This window comes from Eleutherodactylus coqui, chromosome 5 (assembly GCF_035609145.1).
Source record: "Eleutherodactylus coqui strain aEleCoq1 chromosome 5, aEleCoq1.hap1, whole genome shotgun sequence".
NCBI lineage: Eukaryota > Metazoa > Chordata > Amphibia > Anura > Eleutherodactylidae > Eleutherodactylus > Eleutherodactylus coqui.
This window is the reverse complement of record NC_089841.1, coordinates 143,864,918-143,885,041: the sequence shown is the minus strand read 5'-3', so window position 1 is coordinate 143,885,041 and position 20,124 is coordinate 143,864,918. Positions and strand designations below refer to the sequence as shown.

Here is a 20,124-nt window from a genome sequence, read left to right as displayed (position 1 = left end):
CATAATCTGAACAGAAACCTGTGACTTAAGGCCCATTTACACGCAAAGATAATTGTTCAAAAAATAGGTTTTGCATAAACTGTTAATGGACAGTAATGTCCTCTTAACAGCTAATCGCCTTCATTTGAATGTAAATGAGCCTCTGGAACTTGTATGCAGAGAACAGCAGGTGGTGTGTTCTCTGCATTTAGCTCCTTTGTTAGGTACTGGTGTATCTTGTCTCCACCAGAAATATGGGTGGAGACATAGTGAGTGACTGATGCCCATTTAACGTCCCCAAGCTGCTGAATGGCTAGGGCGGCGATTTGCTGTGGTTGGTGGGTTACAGTTAGGCTAGAGTGGGTGTTTGCTGTGGCTGGAGAGTTGGGGTTACAGGAAGCAGGTGTGCGGCACTCACGGAGGTGGCCAAGAATCACTGCGACCTCATGGAGGCTGAGAGCGCTGTTGCTGTCTCCAGCCACGGAACAGACTGCAGTGTCCCTGTGCGGCTTAAAAGCATGGTCTGACAGCCGCACAGGGACACTGCAGGACAGACAGCGGGGGCCTCCTTTTGGGAAAGGTGGGTACTGCAATATATTGATGAGAGCCAGCCGGTAACAGTGACAGCTGGGCACTTGCTTGGAAGCAGACAGTGACAGTCGCAGGGAGGGACGGCTGCTTGTAGCAGAGAAGCGAGGGTATCAGGGAGTAGATGGCAGAAGAACCACAGCAGAGACAGCCCTGCCAAATGCCAGCTGTGGGCGTATCCTATAACCCCTTCCCCAGCAAAATCCCAGGTCTCCACCTATTTTTCTGGTGGGGACAAGATGCACCAGTACCCCTTTGTTCTATGTAATCAGCAGCTCCCCTGGAGAATACAGCACCATGGACAGCAATCACAGCATGCGGTCTCTTATCTGAGTCCGTCACAACCCACCCCCACCTCCAAAGACCCCATACTCGCTTCTGGATCTGCTGCCCGATGTGACGCGGGCGTTGGTGGGCAGGGAAGCGTTTTCACGGAAGATAGCGTGAAGTTTTCAGTGGAAGATAGCGTGACAAACGGCTCCCGTTGACTGCAATGGAAGCCGTCCACATGCACACCCGCGGCAAAAAAAACATGCTTCGGGTGAATTCACGGGGCGGAATTCCGCACCGTGAGCATTGCGCTATTAGGTTCAATAGAACCTAATAGCTGCGGGGCAACGCCGCGTGATATGTGGTGGAAATCCACCCGTAGTCTGCGAAAGAAAACTACGGCTAAGGCTGCCTGTCCACGGGCGTTGTGGTATCCTGGGGCAGATCTCCGTTGTGGTAGCCGCCGCCCGGAAGCAGGAGCAAGCAGATGGTTTTCCGCCGGTCAGCCTGTCTGACAGAAAGGCTGACCATGGAGAATCGTAGCAAATCGCATTGGTTCTTCACTCATGTACACGGGGGGGCTGCGCTTTTCATAGCAACGCTATTGACAGCTTTCACTGCGTTCCCCACGGTTGGATTACCGCCACAGGGAACGCAATGAAAACCTGCCCGTGGACAGGCAGCCTTAGCCACAGTCTTCTACCATGGCCTTGTACATTCAATTGATGGATTTATCCTTGTCCAATGGGGCACATCTGTATGTGGGTTTCCTGACCCAGCTTCTGCTTCAAGAAGTGACATGTTGTACCCCCACCCCAAACAATGCTGTTTTGATGCATAAACTAAACATACCAGTACAAACAGAGCAGATTGGTCACTTATGTGCATAGACTTTCCCATGGACGTCTGTCTCCGTGTCATATATAATAACAGTCCTTGTCACTGGAATCTGTAAATAAAAGAAACAAACTTAATATTTTTCTTTTCTTCTTCTGCAGCCTCCATCAACTACAACATTTGTCCTAAATCAAATAAACCAATTGCCAACCCTTGGTAACACAATAGTGATGACAAAGACTCCTCCTGTTACTACCACTCGCCAGACTATCACAGTAACGAAGATTCTTCAAACTAATGCTGCAACAAGACCTTCCACAGCGACGGCTGTTGTCCAAACCACTGTACCCGCTGTACCCACTAAAGAACAAATCCAGCTGAAAGACCTGCTGAAAACCAGCAGCCTGAATAAATTAATGAAACTGAAGCCGCCTTCTAATATCATCCAGCCAGTGGCAACTGCTGCAAGTATGTATAGCCAGACTTTCCTCTTCATCTAGGCTTGTATGTGGTCATTGTCTGTGCTAGCCTACTAAGCGGAACCTCATGGGGTCTTGTGGGTGCAGAGCTAATTAGGTGCTTGGCCTTTGTAGCAGTGTCAGCTGTATGTTACTCGCACCTGAGTCCCAGTACTAGAGCATGAAAAACTACCTGCTTTATGGTGCTGTGCAGGAAAGGGTTAAAATTTTGAAAAGCCCTGTAGACTAGCATTAGTTTTGGCAATTGGAATGTGGAAGTGGCACAAATGCAAAACGCACCTGTAAAACTGGCCTTGGGCTGCATGATATGTGGGAGGGCATATATGTATATACAGCGCGACCTGATCAGTTGTAGTTGATCTCTTGCACATATTCTTTGGGCGGGTGTGAGTGGGGCAAACTGCACACATTCTAAGGCCAATGTGTCACATTACATCAGCTGCTAAGTTTGTTCTATTGGTTGTGGTTTCAGAATTTGTAAAAATATTTTTATTTTAATCTGATTTTTGATAAAGAAAAGAGGGCTCCTCCTTAAACTACGTCTAACTTCTTCTTATTGTCCACGGAAATTCTTGTAATTTCTTCAAACTAGTTTTCTTGTATTGTTCTTGCTATCCAGTAATCACACTTTTAGTAGTGCACATAGCCTGCTAGACCTTGCCTAGCAAAGTGTAGCTGTGAATGTTATGGTTAAGTACCTGGTATTATTTCTGCAGCATTCCCGAATATATTATATTTATTACAGAAATTATCATTTTCTCTCCAAAGGTGGTAAATGCCACCAAAACAGGTAAGGGAGTAGTTGGGTGTTTTGGATTTCCTTTTTTTTCCTTTTTCTAACTTAGAGGGATTTTCTAGTACTAAGATATTGATGAGCTATTGGCAGAATAAATCATCAGTATTCAAATGTCTTGGTCCGCTGATCGGTTCCCCCGCCAATCAGCTAACTGAAGAGGCCACAACACTCGGCTCAATTCGTGTGACATCGCGTTCATCAGTCATATGGCCTAAGAGTGGCTCAGTACTGTTCAAGTGAATGGGATTGCGCTGCTAGATCAGGCAGAGTCACTATGAAATGTACAGCGCTGCAGGGTGTGCCCGAGTGCCACAGCCACTTCAGACAGGTGATCAGCAGGGCACCCAAATAGCAGACGCACATTAATCTGATATTGATGACCTATCCCAAGGAAAGATCATTAATATCTTTGTCCCGGAAAACCCCTTTAGGATGGATTCACAAGTGGATGAAGCACAGCTAATGTGATTGCGTGGGTCTTTTTTGTTTGTTTTTTTTTTTCCCTCCCCTTCACGTGTTAACCCCTTCCTGACACGCACTGGGCCAGTAGTTCCCACATTGCACTGTTCAGCACAGATTACCAGGGGGCTCGGAAGCTGTGCAGCCAGTAAACGGAGCAGCATCATGGCTGTGAATTACTGTCCCGCTACAACCACTGGGGAGGAGCTTGGCTCCGAACCTGATAATTTAGCCCTTTAGAGGACGTTGTCAGTTTGTAGGGGAAAAGGCTTACTCCTTCATGCAATTGACAAGTCTCCAACCTGATCACAGGATGCCAATGGTTACCATGACGAACAGAGGTTAACTGGTGACCTCCAGAGCTGTCATATACTGTGGCCTGTGAGGGTCAGTGTCATCACTGACTGTAACAGACTGTTCTGTCAGTGAGAACGTGACCATGTCAGATAATGCACTGTACTACGGTATTACTGCCTCTCAAACAAGTAAAATGACCGAAAAGCTATTTGCACCTCAAATGTACAAATGATTTTTTGCGGGAGGTGTTAACGTGTTCAAGTCCCCTATAGCTCTATGGTTTAGGAAAAATGGTTAGGATTCTGAATATGGATATGCAAAAAGTTTCATTTTTATAGAGGGGGTAGGGGGAAGCTTATTGTCCCAAAGTAGTAAAAATACATGCATGTTAAAAAAAAAATTTAAGTCACTTGCGAGCTTTTTTTTTTTCCTTTTTGTGTAAAACCTCAGCTCCAAAAATGTACAACAAAAATTATCAAGTCACTTGCACCCCTATAATCATACCAGTAAGCATATCAACTCATCCCACAAAAAATGAGCCCTCAAGCAGCTCTGCAGATGAAAAGAAGAAAAAAAAACCTCTATTATGGCGATCGAAGAGAAAAATTCTATGAAAAGAGGCTTTTACTCTCCAAAAGTAGTAAAAACATATGTTTAGTATTGCTTCAACTGGCAAAACAAGGCCCACACAACGTCATACATGGAACAATAAAACAAATGTAGGGTCTCAGAATATTGCAATGAATATTTGGCCCCAACATCTACAAGGTGCTCCTTTATTTCTGAGGCCTGTGTTTGAGTCATGCTGCACACTAGAGCCACCTGTGGGATATTTAGGGTAACATATAGATAACTTCTGTTACAGAAAAGAAAGCTAAGAAATCTGAAAGAATGACACTTTCAAGTTTCTCCTCCTCTTTGCTTTAGATCCTGTGAAACACTTAGTTATCAGAATTTGTTAATGCCATTTTGAAAACTTTGAGGGGTGCACCTTTTTAAGATCGAGTGATTTTGGGGGTTTAAATATGTAGGCCCGTAATGTTGCTTAAGAACTGAATTGGTCCCTAACCCCAAAAAATAGATTTTGGATAGTTTCAACAAAATGAGAAAAATTGCCCTTATACTTAAGATTTCTGATGTCCAAAATAAAGGGCCCTTTCAAAATGGTGCCAACATATAGTGCGCAAACTGTAAATGTTAGCTGTTTTGCTAAATTCACCATTAACCAAGTACAATCTCAAAATAACTTATGCAAGTGATTACCACTTAAAGTGACACGTTAGATTAGAAAAATGGGGCCTGGTCAGGAAGGTCGAAACTGGCTGCAGGGGGAAGGGGTTAATACAGACTTTTCGGAGGGGTTGGCAAACCTGTGTGAGTTTGTATTCACAAGTTGCCTGTGTAGCTGGTTTTCAATATGCAATTTGAGAATTTTTATTTAATTTTTTTTTTTTCAGTCTCTGGGAATGGGAAACTTCACTTTTCTGCTCCTGCTTTTCCACTGTTGTATGGTGAAATTCACATTTTATGTCACATTTCCAAGAAGCAGTACATAACTTTTTTTTTTTTTTTAATGCCCCTCCAAAACTTATAGATTTTTGCTTTAATACCGATTTTCAGCTAAGCAAATAAAGTAATTTGATAAACCTGGGATGACTTTGGACTCCAGGGGGCCATATATGGCTTACATTACAAATTTAAACTTTGCTGATATCCTTGATAAGCATTACAAAAATAAGGGCACAACAATGTGCGAAGCTGCAAGGAGATTGCAAGTGTATAGGTTGGGGGTTTAGGCAATTGTATTCTCAGGTTTTATGAACTGCTACTTGAAATAATGCAAATGTCTGTATTTTTGTGTATTGTCTTTACATTCTGAAACTTTGTATTGATAGCTGATCTGGTCAATGGGGCAAAGAAAGATATTTCTAATAAAGAAGTAACAAGAATATGGATCAATGATGATATTAAAATGAGAAGCTTTTCTCCAACTAGTGTAAGTCATTCTGATATTTTAACCTTTTACTAGATATGATTTTTCTGTACTTATTGTCTTTGATTTACTCTCCACCCACATACTGTACTACATGGTTCATTAAAGGGGTTGTCCCGCAAAAAGAAGTAAGGTTAAACACTTCTGTATGGCCATATAAATGCACTTTGTAATATACATTGTGCATTAAATATTGGCCATACAGAAGTTATATACTTGCCTACAGGGGTCCCCCCCCGTTGGCATCCCCGTCTCCCTGGCGCCGGCCAAATCCTTCTCCTTGATTAGACGCGCTTGCGCAATCTGCCTCTTCTGTCCCGTTGAATGGGGCCGCTCCAGCGTGCTCGCGCTGCACAGGTCGTCTGCGCATGCGCCAGGGAGACAGGGACGCCAACACGGGGGGGGGGGGGGGGGGGACCCCGGGGGGGGGGGACCCCTGTAGGCAAGTATATAACTTCTGTATGGCCAATATTTAATGCACAATGTATATTACAAAGTGCATTTATATGGCCATACAGAAGTGTTTAACCTTACTTCTTTTTGCGGGACAACCCGTTTAATGCTTGTTCCTGTCCAGATACACTGCATTGCAGACAAACCTCCTATGGAGCATCATATGGAGGGAGTAGACAGCTCCATTCCCACTGCTGTGGGCAGGCTTGGTATTGCAGGCAAAGCTCCCATTTATTTCATTGCCTGCAATACCAAGTCTGGCCACAGCAGTGGGAACGAAGCTGCCTGCTTCCCACAGAAATCTCAATGTACAAACAAACCAGCTGAGAGAACATCTTATTGGTGAAGGTCCTATGCAGTGGACCATCAATGGGTTTACAACTGGACAACCCATTTAATGAAACCCTATTGCAAAAATGTCATCCCAGAATTGTTGCCCCAAAGGTGTCCATAGCCTTTAAAGTATTGCAGTGACCTAATATAAAATCTTTATTTCAGAAAGTAAAAGATGAGGATGAGCCAGAGGAAGAAGATGAAGATGAAATGGGACATGCTGAGACCTATGCTGAATATATGCCAATAAAACGTATGTTACATCTTAATGTCTAACTCCAAACCCTTACATTGACAATTACTTAACTGCTTGAAGGTCACTTCAGTGAACATTTAGATTGTTCCTTCAGCTGTTGAAGGCTGAAACATAGTTTGTAGTGGCTAGTGTTACTAAACCCGCATAAACTAGAATGTTTGTTGTAAGCAACTATGGCTGCCCATGCACTGGTCAATTTGACCTTGAGCCTTCCATTGGTAAAATGGTATAATATAACCATTTCTTCTCTAGTTAAGGCTGGGCTGAGACATCCGGATCCTGTTGTGGAAACCAGTTCCCTGTCAAGTGTGACTCCCCCAGATGTTTGGTTCCAGACTTCGATTCCTGAGGAGACGATTGATAATGGCTGGTTGTCTGCACTCCAATTAGAAGCAGTCACTTATGCTGCACAGGTTTGTGGGTTTTTATTTCTTTTCCTGGTCCAACTTGTACATAAATGTTCCATTAACCCCTTCACACAGGCCGGACGGTTACATCCAGCATGTTCGCGGGTTTGTATGGAGGGGGATTGGGAGCCGCTCAATACAATGCGGGTGCCGGCTGTTTCTTACAGGTGACTCACGCCGGCAACAGCCTTGACCAGTGGTAACACGGATTGTGGTTATTAACCCTGTAAATGCCACTGTTCGTTTTGACACTGGCATTTTATACCCTGACTAGTTTTATGTGGTCTCGGGAACCAAAATGGGCATGCTTTCTGTGTGTCGGTTGCAGACCTCACAAAAGCCTTTGCTGTGTCCCCCAATAAACATTCGAGAAAAGGATTTTGCAAGTAACAAAAAATCCTGTTTTCTTAAGTGTAAATGTGTTTTTTCCTATTTTATAGCAACATGAAACCTTCCTTCCTAATGGTGAGAGAGCTGGATTCTTAATCGGGGATGGTGCAGGAGTTGGGAAAGGAAGAACAATTGCTGGAATAATTTTTGAAAATTACTTGCTAAGTCGAAAAAGATCATTGTGGTGAGTATAAAACGCTACAAAAACATTGAAAATGTCATTAGACATTTTATAGAAATGTTCAGTGAGGCTCAGAGCAACTTGATGATCTCAGCCAAGAAAGGGTAAAAGGTGGTGTGCTTGACGGCCTGCGGTGTTTGGTTTCTATGATGTGGTTTTGAGGTGCTAAACTTTAGTCTCCAACTTGCTTATGGTTAGATCTTCCATTGATTTCCTTTGTTTATTCTTCATACATTCCTGGGAGAAGAGTCTGTTAGGGAAAAGAGGGTGCCCACGCCCCCTTCCCCTTCCTAATCTCATAGATGTTTTTTCCTCCTCCATAGGCAAAAGTTAAATTATCCTATACTCTTCTATCCACTTCCTCTGGTCTGCTCTCCTCTGATGCTGTGTTTACAAGCTGCAATCAGATTGCATGGGATGTTAGTCCACTGACGCCAGTTACATAACCTCAGCATTTGAGCACTGAGGTCAGTAATTGGTTGCAGCAGTCTGTCTGACATCCCAAACACAAATGTCCTTTTGAAGGTTGTAAACCGACGCAGTGCCAAGTACAGATGTACACTGTTGGACATGCGGGCAGCTGGGAGAGGGGTGTATAACATCATTTGCGCATAGGGAGAACTTTTAAGAACGAGGCCAACTTCTTTTTACCATGATATAATGCAGCTGGAACTGTATTGTGTTTTTGTTCTGCAGGTTTAGTGTCTCCAATGACTTGAAGTACGATGCTGAAAGAGACTTGAGAGATATCGGAGCTAAAAGTATTCAGGTTCATTCTTTAAACAAGGTGCGTTTAACAGTTATTTTGTCTTATAAATGTTTGTATTTATTCTGTGGATCTTATTCCTTCACCTGAATTTAATTCATTCACTTCATTTTTTTTTTTTCTTTTTACAGTTTAAGTATGGGAAAATTTCATCCAAGCATAATGGCAGTGTAAAGAAAGGAGTTATATTTGCTACATACTCTTCGTTGATTGGTGAAAGTCAATCGGGGGGCAAATACAAAACTCGCTTAAAGCAGCTTCTTCATTGGTGCGGAGAGGCTTTTGATGGCGTTGTATCCTTTTCAAACAATTGTGGTGTGTGTGTGTGTGTGTGTGTGTGTGTGTGTGTGTGTGTGTGTTTTTTAACCTATTTGTGGTGTGCGAGCAACTTGTATTGAAAACTCATAATTCGTTCCAAAAGAAAAGCATGAAACTCTTATGCCCCCTAGTGATATTCCGGCAGGGGGAAGAAATAAGCTCACCACGAAGAATCGTGGCAATATGCAACATGCCGCAATTTGAATCCTGCGAGCGGAGAACCATAGTGATTCTCCGCTCGCAGGATTCAAATTGCGGCATACTGCATAATCTAGGACGTCAGACTGCACTTTACATAGTTGTGTCTATGGAAAGCGTTACCCTCGGCCGGATTATCGCCGCGGATAACGCAGTAACATATCTCCTATGGACAGGAGCCCTTGTGTGTGTGTGTGTGTGTGTGTGTGTGTGTTTCCCCTCCCCCCCCATATGATTCAGATAGAAGGATAGATCTTTCTTCATGAATAGCTAGCATATAAATGGCTAACTTGTTATACACTGGTATGTATTAGATGCTGGCACATACTCCTACATATCTACCCTTGGCTTAGCAATGTCCTGAGATAGTGGGTTCTGACCACCTCTATTCAGAGAGGAGCTATTAGAACAATGACCACAGAATAAACCTATTCTCCCTCTTGAGTTTTGGTACTTAAGAATCACGTGTTTAGTAGTAACACACCTTAAGGCGTTAATATGTTAAACCATTAGCACCTAGAGCCAACCATAAGTTCTTATGATTAGGTGGGGGGGCATATATTTCTAATGCTGCATAATCTAGGGTATATTTATACCTTGAGGAGGATAAAGACAGAAGAGCTTCATTGTCGTATGATACTAGCTGGTGTCAACTTCTCACATATAAATCGGAGCAGGCGATGAAGCATTCAATGGAGTTCCTGCGAAGCTCCGACAACAAAACAAATGTTTAGGCTAAAATGCATGTTTAACTTCTTTGTTTTGTTTTTTTTTTAATGCACAACTTGAAAGTTCTCCATTAGTTTCCTTAATTGCTTAAACTACAGATTGTATTTGATGAATGTCACAAGGCAAAAAACCTGTGTCCAGTTGGTTCTTCCAAACCAACGAAAACTGGTTTAGCGGTGCTGGAGCTTCAGAATAAGCTGCCTAAAGCCAGAGTTATATATGCTAGTGCCACAGGTATGTAGATTTTGTTTTGTTTTTTTCTCTTCTCCTCCCCCCCCCCCCCCTCCTCCTCCTTCCTTCTCTTGGTAAAAGGCTATATATAATCTGTTGCTGCCTTCATACTTCATAAGGGGCTCTTTCCTTTCAGGTGCCTCCGAGCCAAGAAATATGGCTTATATGAGCCGTTTGGGAATCTGGGGTGAAGGTACTCCTTTTAGAGAATTTAACGACTTCATCCAGGCTGTGGAAAGAAGGTATGAATTTCTTTAAAAAAATATGGTGGGATTTCTTACTGCAATAGCTAATCCAGTGCTGTCCAGTCCATGGCAGGTTTAATCCCTGTAAAATATTAAGTTTGTGTTAGGCCATTGTAATTTGATCAAAAGTTAACTAGGCACTGTTTGTGGAAGGATTTGTTCCATCAGGTCAACCACTAACCGTATGCCAGAATAGAGCGGACAGACATGAGAGTGGGTGATGGGAGGGTGTTGAGCTTCTCTCTTGATTCCTTTTCTATAAGTAGGAGAAGAGAGCTGTCCAGCAGCTTTATTCTAAATTAACAGCAATTCATTAAAAGGCTTCTGCCACAACAGAAATATCTAGATGGCATAGCAAAATCAGCAGCTTGCACAACCAGCAAGACATGATCTCCTATCTTCGGTACTTATGAAATGTATTTGGTTTTTCCCTTTAATTTCAGGGGAGTTGGTGCTATGGAAATTGTGGCAATGGATATGAAACTTAGAGGCATGTACATTGCAAGACAGCTGAGCTTCACTGGTGTCGCCTTCAAAATTGAAGAAGTTCCCCTTTCCCAGGATTATGTCAAAATGTACAATAAGTCTGTTAAACTGGTGGGTGTTTTTTTGTTTTTTTTTTTTGTTTTTTGTCTTTGAGGCTTGAATCCAAAGTTCCCAGTAGACAACATAATGTTTTTGTACTAACCAAACTGTGTTTTGTTTTTTTTTGGGGGGGGGGGGGGGGGGGGGGGTTTGGGGGTTTTTGTAAAGCAAAACTGATATTGCACAAGCCACTCAGTTGCTGTCCGGTTGATGGATGAATTTTTTACTTAGTTGGCATGTGTTAAAATGACACAACCGGTTATGCCTGCCTGTCCTCGGATCTAGCACTGCAGTCTTTTGTTCGTTGGTGTGGAATGGCTATCACCTGATCGCTGTAGCCAGTCAGAGGCCGTAGCTGGCATGTGCTGCTCTCCTGACATCAACTCGGCTTCTGTTAGTAAATATGCCAGGAGAACAGCACTTGGCCACTGGAGTCATTTGGTGGTAGCCGTTCCACAACAAAGATTGGGAGGACTGCAGGGCTGTTTTGTTGTGGTGGTTTAGCACATGTGCAACCAAAAATATAAAATTGTCTGGAAAAGGGACAACCCCCTCTTAAAAAGTAGATTGGTCTTCTGAGTATGCTGCACTATGTAATGGGCAGCATATTACAGAAGCAGTTTCGTAGTCCTATTAGAGCATAGATAAAATGTATTTTGGCTAATAGAGCAATCGATGACTACTGCAGATGACTGAGCCCATTATATTCAAAAGACCCTCTTTACATGGTGAGTGAATGGCACCTGTGTATATGTATGCACTATGTAAGGATCACCACTATGAATGGAAGGTGGGGCTGAGCGTCTCACCAACACAGCAGATTCATAACAGTCAGCTGTATTCTTTGATCCCTGCCGATAGTCAAATAACACAAATTATTTTTATTTTTTTTGGAGTATAGACCTGTCTGTAATGTGCTGTTATGTGGAGTAACACATTCAGCTGATGGATCTGCATTATGAATACCAATCATGCTTGCCAAAGGTCATCACTTAAGCATAGTTTTGCAACTAAAAATCGCATCACCCTGTGTATTTTAGCCCTTCCAGTGGGTGGGTGTGCATGTAAATAAGCATCATATTTACGTGCGCAGAAAATATGCAGACGGGTCAATTGTGTTGCTGTACCTAATATGCAGTGAATACGCAAGGTTCCTGCGTATTCGTGCTGGCTCACTCACTTCAATGGCCTATTTCAGTGCGTCATGTGCACCGAAATTGGACATGCATATTTTTTCATACAATCAAAAATCGTCACGTGGAAAAAATATGCACATGTGAATGAACCCATTGAAAACAGTGGGTTCTGCTCACTGCATAGTACACTGCACAATAGCGCCCATGTGAATTAGCCCTGAAGTCTATGGACACTTTTTGAAGGGGCTTTTTTGTTTGTTCTCCCACCACCTCCCCCCCTATGAATTTTGGGCTGAAAATGCTTTCTATAGTAGCATGGAATGAAAAAAAATTGCACTGTTTTGGCTTCTGCAGCTTCTACTTGGCTGTATACATACAGCAAGCAGCAGACTGCCTTTTACTCCAGATCTGTCAGATCCTCTAAGGGCTTGGCTTCAAGACCCTAATTTCTCCTGAATCTGTTTTGGTTATAAAGCTAGTTTATAAACACCAAGTTTTTCTTTTCTTTCTTTTTTTTTTTTTTTTTTTTTTTTTTTTTAAACTTTTTTTATTGAAATTTTTTATGAATTACAAACATAAGCATATTATAAATGATGTATACTGAGATATTTATATCCCATACATTATTTTATAGGAGCATTACAGTATTCGATCTTAATTCCCCGTTTTAACCAGTTCTGTAAATTATACCACACTCCTATCATCTAGCATTTCTATATTTTCTTCCACCTTTAATTCTCCCCTCTCCCTCCCCTTAAATTTCCTGATATTAATCATCCCTTAAAACAAACCCTCTAACATCCTGTAAAGAAAAGTAAAATAAAACTATCCCGCCTCAGTTCTCCCCTACATTGCTTCCCCATCGCGACCTATCACATTACTTTTAATCTTCCCAGTTGATTTATATCACTTTGACTGTAGTACCAGGTTGTATTAGTAAACTGGATCATACATTCCCTAATTTCACTTTGACTAAGACATTTTTCTATAAATTCCCTCCATTTCTTGAAGAATTTTGGAGCCTTCTTTTTTCTTTCTTTGTGGTCATAAGGGCTTGAAAACCGAGCCAATATACGGTCGTCTAAATAAGCCCTAAGTTTGTTAAAATGTTGGAGCGCAAATAATGGAAGCCAAGCCGCAAGGCCATCTCTGCTTGAGACATAGATGTGTATATGAGAACTGCAGAAGCCAAATGGTGCAAAATTTTAATCTGTACTGCAGAAATGACTTTCAGACCAATACATGTAAGTGAAAAGGAGAGAAGTGAAATGACCATAGAATTTAAAAGTATTTAAAATGGCTTACCCACCTACCGGTGAGCCCTCTCAGCATTTTCTAATGAGTCTAGTGGTTTAACAGATATTTCAAACTAATATTTTATTCTCGCTTCTCTCAAGTGGGTGCTGGCCAGGGAGAGGTTTCAACAAGCTGCAGACCTAATTGACGCAGAACAGAGGATGAAAAAGTCTATGTGGGGTCAGTTCTGGTCTGCTCACCAAAGGTTCTTCAAATACCTTTGCATAGCATCCAAAGTCAGAAGAGTAGTACAGCTGGCAAGGGAAGAAATAAAAAATGGAAAGGTAAGCTGTTTCTCGTGTGTGTCTTGCTGATGTCAAAAGTAATTTAATGCAATTTTAGTAACTTACTGCTTTCTGTGTTCCAGTGTGTAGTGATTGGTCTTCAGTCCACTGGTGAGGCACGAACTCTGGAAGCTTTAGAGGAAGGAGGTGGAGAACTGAATGATTTCGTTTCTACTGCAAAGTAAGATTTTAGACGAAGTCCGTTTTTATATACACTTTAGATTTACGCATACGATCATAGGATACAAAGGTAAAGCAAGTTGAGTAAAATGCATAAAATGGTGCATTTGGAGTAACTATATATGCATGTTAGACACTTCTGCTATTTGACACCTTATGGCAGCTATGTATAAGGCAATAATTTGTGTAGAAATGGCACTTTTTTTTCCTGTTTTAATGCTTTTACATCTTCAAATCCCATTTACATGCGGAGTTTTCATGATAAAATCCAGAGTTTCAAATTCTGCTGTACCAAAGGAATCTTTAATTTTTTTTAATGGAATGCTAAATACTTTCTAGTTGTACAGAACTTTCAGTGTATACCTAAATTTTTGCTATCGGGCAGTAAACCTTTCATCCTTGATCAAATAGTGCAGTATATGTAGGAAGGCTGTAATTGAAGATGTAATTCAGCAAAATACAGAAAATTCTAAAATACAAGTCTTCCTGTGTGTCTACAGATAAAACTGTGCTATGCTGTGTGAAAACAGCCCGAGTCCTGGTAATATGCAGATGATATGTTATACTTTCCATTTTAGGGGAGTGCTGCAGTCACTGATTGAGAAGCATTTTCCTGCTCCAGATCGTAAGAAACTATTTAGCCTCCTTGGAATAGATTTAACGGCACAAAGCAATAACAACTCTCCTAGAGAGAGCCCCAGCAAGGACAGCAAAACAAAGAAAAGGAAAGGTAAGTGAACCTCTTTCTGTACTTCTAGGTTTTGAAAAAAGCAACATTTGTTAATGTTTAATGCTCCAATCCTTTCATGCATTCCTAATTCATTGACTCCTTCTAGGTGAAGAACTGTTAAGGGAATCCAAGAAACCTCGTAAAACAGGTGGACTTGGTGGCAGCAGTTCAGATGAGATGGACAGTGGCTCTGACTCTTCTGATAAAGAGGCTGAGAGCGAAAGTGAAAGCTTTAAGTCCGTGAGTTCTGGAGATGATGAAGATGACTTTAATCCGTTTAGGGATGAATCAAGCGGCGATGATGAAGATGGTAATGGCTTTTTAACAGTAGAAATGCACCCTTCCCAAACTAAAATATTGTGTAGTATACCATTTGAAATGGTGGATAACATGGAAAATACATGTGCACATAAAAGTTCATAATTTTTCTAATTTTTTTTTTTAAGAAATCCCTGACTTTTCTCCAATTTTTGTCACTTAGTAGGCATTAGAATGTAACGTGCCAATGTGCTCTGCAGGAGTAAGGGCTCATTCACCCAATCGTATCTGTAAAACACTGCAAGAGTCCTGCAGCATTTTCCAAGTCTTTGTGAGCCAGCAGAAATTGCACATGGCAGCGAGTGCACTGCGCACGACTGCATATCTCACGCAGTGGTTTTTTGGTTGTTTTTTTTCCCTTCCACTTCCATTCTCTGTTCTGTTTCATAGCGTGGTTGCATATGAAAATGCCGCCCATACACAATGTATTCGTATGAACAGGTTTGCATATGCCGCCTATATAAATGTATCGTGCTCACGCGGCGTGGTATGCAGAGAAATAGAGCATGCTGCATGGCATTTCTCGTGTGTATCGATAGTGTTTGCACGCTAATGTGAACGGATCAAGGAGTCAATTTACTTTCATTGACTTCATTCACCGTGTGTCACATGGCCTTAATACGTGCCAAAATCGCAGTTATGTGAATGAGCCCTTAAACCTGCATTTTTCTGCTTTTTATTTTTGTAGATCCTTGGCTAATTAGAAAGGAACACAAGAAGAGTAAAGCTAAAAAGAAAAAGAAAAGCATTGATCCAGACTCCATTCAAAGTGCCTTATTAGCATCAGGGCTTGGGTCTAAACGGCCTAGCTTTTCATCTGTTAAGTCTGTTCCTGCAAGCACTGCTCCCAGCCTTCCAGGTGATTAGTAGGACTTTTATACACAACAATAGTTGTTGTAGATAAACCAGTGCAAGAAAATAATATTTACTTCTTCTTTTTAGTTATTTCTAGTAACCCTGTTTCCAGTAATACCAATGCCAGTAACAGCTGCATAACCAGTCAGGATGCTGTGGAAAGGGCTCAACAGATGAAGAAAGAGCTTCTGGATAAACTAGATCACTTGGCAGAAGCTTTGCCTCCAAATACATTAGATGAGCTTATTGATGAGCTTGGAGGACCGGATAATGTGGCAGAGGTAAATGATTGCAAATACCAGGTTTTATTTTAATTGCATGCTTTTTTGGAGGGGTGGATAGATGGGTGTTATGTCTCACAGTAACACTCTGTTCTGTTAGGTTTCCCTACAGATTTTTAGGAAAATATTTCTATTAATGACACCACTCCCAATCCACACCCATTGATGTTGGCATTAGTTCTGTTTTTTTTTTTTTTTTGGCCATAGTACCATTGAAAGGGATCTTGTTTGATTTAATCATCATATGAAAATTAATGAATGCAGCAGTGTCTCTCCTGTGGGTTTGTATTTAAACTTTTCCACTTCTATTAAAGATGACTGGTCGGAAAGGTAGAGTGGTCAGTAATGATGATGGAAGCATATCGTATGAGTCTCGATCAGAACTTGATGTACCTGTAGAAATCCTTAATATCACTGAGAAACAGAGGTTTATGGATGGTGAAAAAGTGAGTATACATTTTTGACAAGTTCAACGCTTAAAGGGGTATTCCCAACTGGCATATTGGCCTATTCATTAGATATGTCATAAATGTAAATGCCAGCTCTGGGATGCACCCCCTTCCCTATTGGTGATGATGCCACCATTTGCAGGTGGACAGAATAGAGAGCTCTCCGTTCACGTGTGCAGTTTTTGCATTACAGGGGTGTTCTCTTTTTCAGGCCTTAATGGCTGAGGTGATAATACCCTCATCTGTGATCTGACTGTTCTGCTAGAGAGTATCAAAATGGTTAAGATGGCAGTCTTGTGCATTTCCATTACTTCCGGGGGGGGTTGCATAAACTGCATAAGACTGCTGCTTCGGCTGTTTCCGTTATCCCCGGTGGTGTGGACGCATCGCAGACATGAGTATTACCATTTTAGCCTTAAAGGGCCAATACGGAACACCCTTATAGCTTAACTTTCATGGAGATAAAACTACTTGTAACTCCATTAGAAGTGAATGGACAAGCCAAATTCCAGATCTGCATTTATAACACAAATCCTGTAGCTATGCCTACATTTTTGAGTTGGTGGTACCCTTTTAAAAGTGTAATGTAGTTGATATTATTACCTCTGTCTTTTAGAATATAGCAATCATCTCAGAAGCTGCCAGTTCAGGAATTTCTTTACAAGCTGACCGCAGAGCTAAGAATCAGCGGAGAAGAGTACACATGACATTGGAATTGCCCTGGAGTGCGGATCGAGCTATTCAGCAGTTTGGTGAGCTTGAATTGCTAATGGCTGATAGAAACTGCAATTTTCAGTGCTGGTTTTGAACTTTAAACTGTCTTCCTTGTAGGTAGGACGCACAGATCTAATCAAGTTACTGCTCCAGAATATGTCTTCCTCATCTCAGAATTAGCTGGAGAACAAAGATTTGCTTCAATTGTTGCTAAGAGATTAGAAAGTTTGGTAAGTTTGCAAGTTAATAATTGCTACACCGTGCTACATTCTGGCCTGTATTAAAGGAAAGCCGTCCTATTGAAAATGAAGTTAATTCTGCAGGCAGCAAGTTATAGCGTACGATAAGCTGACTAGGTTTGATAGTGTGGCTCCACATTCGGCTTTTTTTTTTTTTTTTTCTTTGAAACCGCAGTGTTTTGAGGCAAAGCCAAAAGTGGAACCAGCAGGAAGAAGTACAAGTTCTTTATAGTTCTCATTCTTCTTCAATCTGCTTCTGGCTTTGGCTCAAAAAAGTACATCAAAAACTGCAGGTTTGTTTTCCAAAAAATGCTGTGTATGAAATCGCCCGTATAGTTTTGTAGGAAAATTATTCAGTATAACTTTTTATGCATTGAAATCTTTGCTCATCTTGGGCTTAGAGGTCCAGCCGGCGGTCCTATCAGTGGCTTTTGCTTTACACCGTCAGTTTGGAGAACATGCTGACAGATTCCCTTTAAAGAGACACTGTCATCAGCTTTTGAGCCCCATAAACTGTTAGGGGGCTGAAAGTTGAAGAATGAAGTCCGGGGACTTGTTTCACCCTCCCTGAGTGTGCTGCTCGAACTTGTGCCCTCATGAAGTCGGCCTGTGCCAATAGCTTCACTCTGTGTGCACATCCCATGAAGATGAACTGAAGATATGCGCGCAAAATGTCAAGCTGCCGGTGCGTGGGGCTGCAGCACTAGAACAGGGTGCCCTGGTTAGTGTGAAGCAATGCTCCTCAGACTTCCCCCCCCCCCACCCCCCCCCCCCCTTTTTTTTTTTTTTTTTTGCATGTTTGAGCCCATTGTACTTGTATGGAACTCAAAGGTGATAAGTGTCCCTTTAAGTATTTATAAGAAAGGTAATTTAGTGTTTATCACAGAATGCCAACTTTACTTAGGAAATTAAAATTCTCAACCCCCTGTGAAATGATTAACGTTTTTCTTTTTAGGGGGCTTTGACACATGGCGATAGGAGAGCAACAGAATCCAGGGATCTGAGTCGCTTTAACTTTGATAATAAGGTAATGATTGTAATTGTTCAATGTTGCTACCTTTCTACCTTAAGGTCCTGTTCATACAGTGGAATTTACTGCAAATTCACATCCTATTCATTTGAATGTAAATTCGCATCATGGTATTGTGGTGCAGATTTGAAATCTTTGTTGCAGGAAAAAAAACTAGGTTCTGCTTTGGGATTATCTCCGTTGAATGAGGCTTGGGATGCTTTTACACAGAACATCGTTTGCATGATTGAACGGTCACAGTTCGCTCTTGTAGCATTTTATACAGGCAGATAATTTGTTCGCAAATTGTTCAGTCATTGTACCAGTGAATCAGATTGACTAACTGATCGATCGGTATTCAAACCAACCAATTGGTGAACGAGCCTTCAATGATTTTCATGCCTGCATAAAATGAATAAGTGAATGAATTATTGTTCAATCATTGGCTGTGTCTGAAGGTTATCTGTCAAATTCTAATGATGGTGTCTTCTTTTTTGGGGGGGGGGTGCGAGGGGGAAACGGTTATCATGTAAATGCATCCTAAAGTGACCTTTCCAGCCTGGAGAATCAAAGTTCCCACCCCCACCCCCCTCTCTCTCCCTTCTGACTACCTCATATACACTGCATTAGTATGCATTATTAGTCTAAGACACTTTGAATACTAGTGCTGCTCACATAAGCAGTGCTGGCCAGATCAGAGCAGCATGTAGTGTCTAACTGCCAATGCATACTAATAGTGTCCAGAGGGTTGCTTTAATCATTGTGCCGACCTGCAGCAGCTGAGATGCAATCCCGTTGATGCGCCCATTCAGACAGCCGAGTGTTGCACGTATACGCTGCACCTGGAATACCGTTGGGCAAAGGTAAAGAGTTTCTCTGCTAAACTCCCTCCCACTCTCCACCCCTTGCCGGCTGTCTGCAATGGGAGGGGGCGAGGTGGGAGCTAGTGTTGCTAATCTCCCGCCCTCTCTTTGCAAACAGCCAGAGGGGTCTAGCAGTGTCTCTGCTAAACTCCCTCTCGCCTCCCTTTATCGGCAACTCCCATAGGAGCCTATGTGACCAGCCACCGTATTCTGGCCGGAAGATAGTTCCAGAACTATGTTTTCGGGCCAGCGTAAAAACGGCCAACTGGAATGCGCACCTGATGAGCTATCTCTTCCGGTCGGCCATTTTTACGCACCGCAACAATGGCCATCTGAACTGAGGCATTGGAAACCAATGCATCAGATGGGTAGCGTATATCGGGTGCCTGTGAGAACGGGGCCGATATACGCTCATGTGATTGAAACCTAGGCGTGCAGATTTCCATTGAAAACCACTAAAGATTTTTCCAGCTTTGGGTTTTTTCATACATCCTGTGAATGTTTCATTAACTATTCAATTTCCTAAGTATAAACTCTGATTTTGCCTTAAAGTATCCTTTTTTATTTTGTTATCGCAGTATGGTAGGAATGCTTTGGAAATTGTTATGAAGTCCATTGTGAGTCTGGACGCTCCTTTGGTTTCTCCTCCACCTGATTATCCTGGTGAATTCTTTAAAGGTGAGATTAATTTCTAATATTGCGAACTAGATTTTTGTTTCGGCACTGAAGTTGCACCAAAGATGTAGTAATTAAAGGGGGTAAAAATTATTTTTGCACAGTGTGCAATTAACAAAGGGTATTCCTGCAATGGGACGTTTTTCAATACTCCCCTCCCCCCATACACTGGTCTGACCACTGGGAACCCCTACCAATCCCAAGAATGAGGTAGCTGTGCCACCCCCATCTTCCCCCTATTTCACAGTTCCAATTTAGTTGCCCATTTCCGTAATGTAAATGGGCAGATCAAAAGTGATTTTTAT

At 41.9% G+C, this 20,124-nt stretch overlaps 1 protein-coding gene across 2 annotated transcripts in view; it reads left to right on the top strand.

The window, feature by feature from the left end:
* SBNO1 (strawberry notch homolog 1) overlaps nt 1-20,124 on the top strand; it is a 43,660-nt gene that overhangs the window by 8,698 nt on the left and 14,838 nt on the right. For both annotated transcript variants that reach the window (XM_066603341.1, XM_066603339.1), the window contains 21 exons: nt 1,836-2,142; nt 5,601-5,701; nt 6,650-6,737; nt 6,993-7,153; nt 7,588-7,721; nt 8,415-8,505; nt 8,616-8,777; nt 9,828-9,963; nt 10,097-10,202; nt 10,649-10,802; nt 13,324-13,506; nt 13,590-13,687; nt 14,265-14,416; nt 14,523-14,726; nt 15,423-15,593; nt 15,677-15,870; nt 16,185-16,316; nt 16,936-17,071; nt 17,151-17,263; nt 18,228-18,299; nt 19,723-19,822. In XM_066603341.1, coding sequence (XP_066459438.1) covers nt 1,836-2,142; nt 5,601-5,701; nt 6,650-6,737; nt 6,993-7,153; nt 7,588-7,721; nt 8,415-8,505; nt 8,616-8,777; nt 9,828-9,963; nt 10,097-10,202; nt 10,649-10,802; nt 13,324-13,506; nt 13,590-13,687; nt 14,265-14,416; nt 14,523-14,726; nt 15,423-15,593; nt 15,677-15,870; nt 16,185-16,316; nt 16,936-17,071; nt 17,151-17,263; nt 18,228-18,299; nt 19,723-19,822 — 2,995 coding nt within the window. The remainder of the gene's footprint in view (nt 1-1,835; nt 2,143-5,600; nt 5,702-6,649; nt 6,738-6,992; nt 7,154-7,587; nt 7,722-8,414; nt 8,506-8,615; nt 8,778-9,827; nt 9,964-10,096; nt 10,203-10,648; nt 10,803-13,323; nt 13,507-13,589; nt 13,688-14,264; nt 14,417-14,522; nt 14,727-15,422; nt 15,594-15,676; nt 15,871-16,184; nt 16,317-16,935; nt 17,072-17,150; nt 17,264-18,227; nt 18,300-19,722; nt 19,823-20,124) is intronic.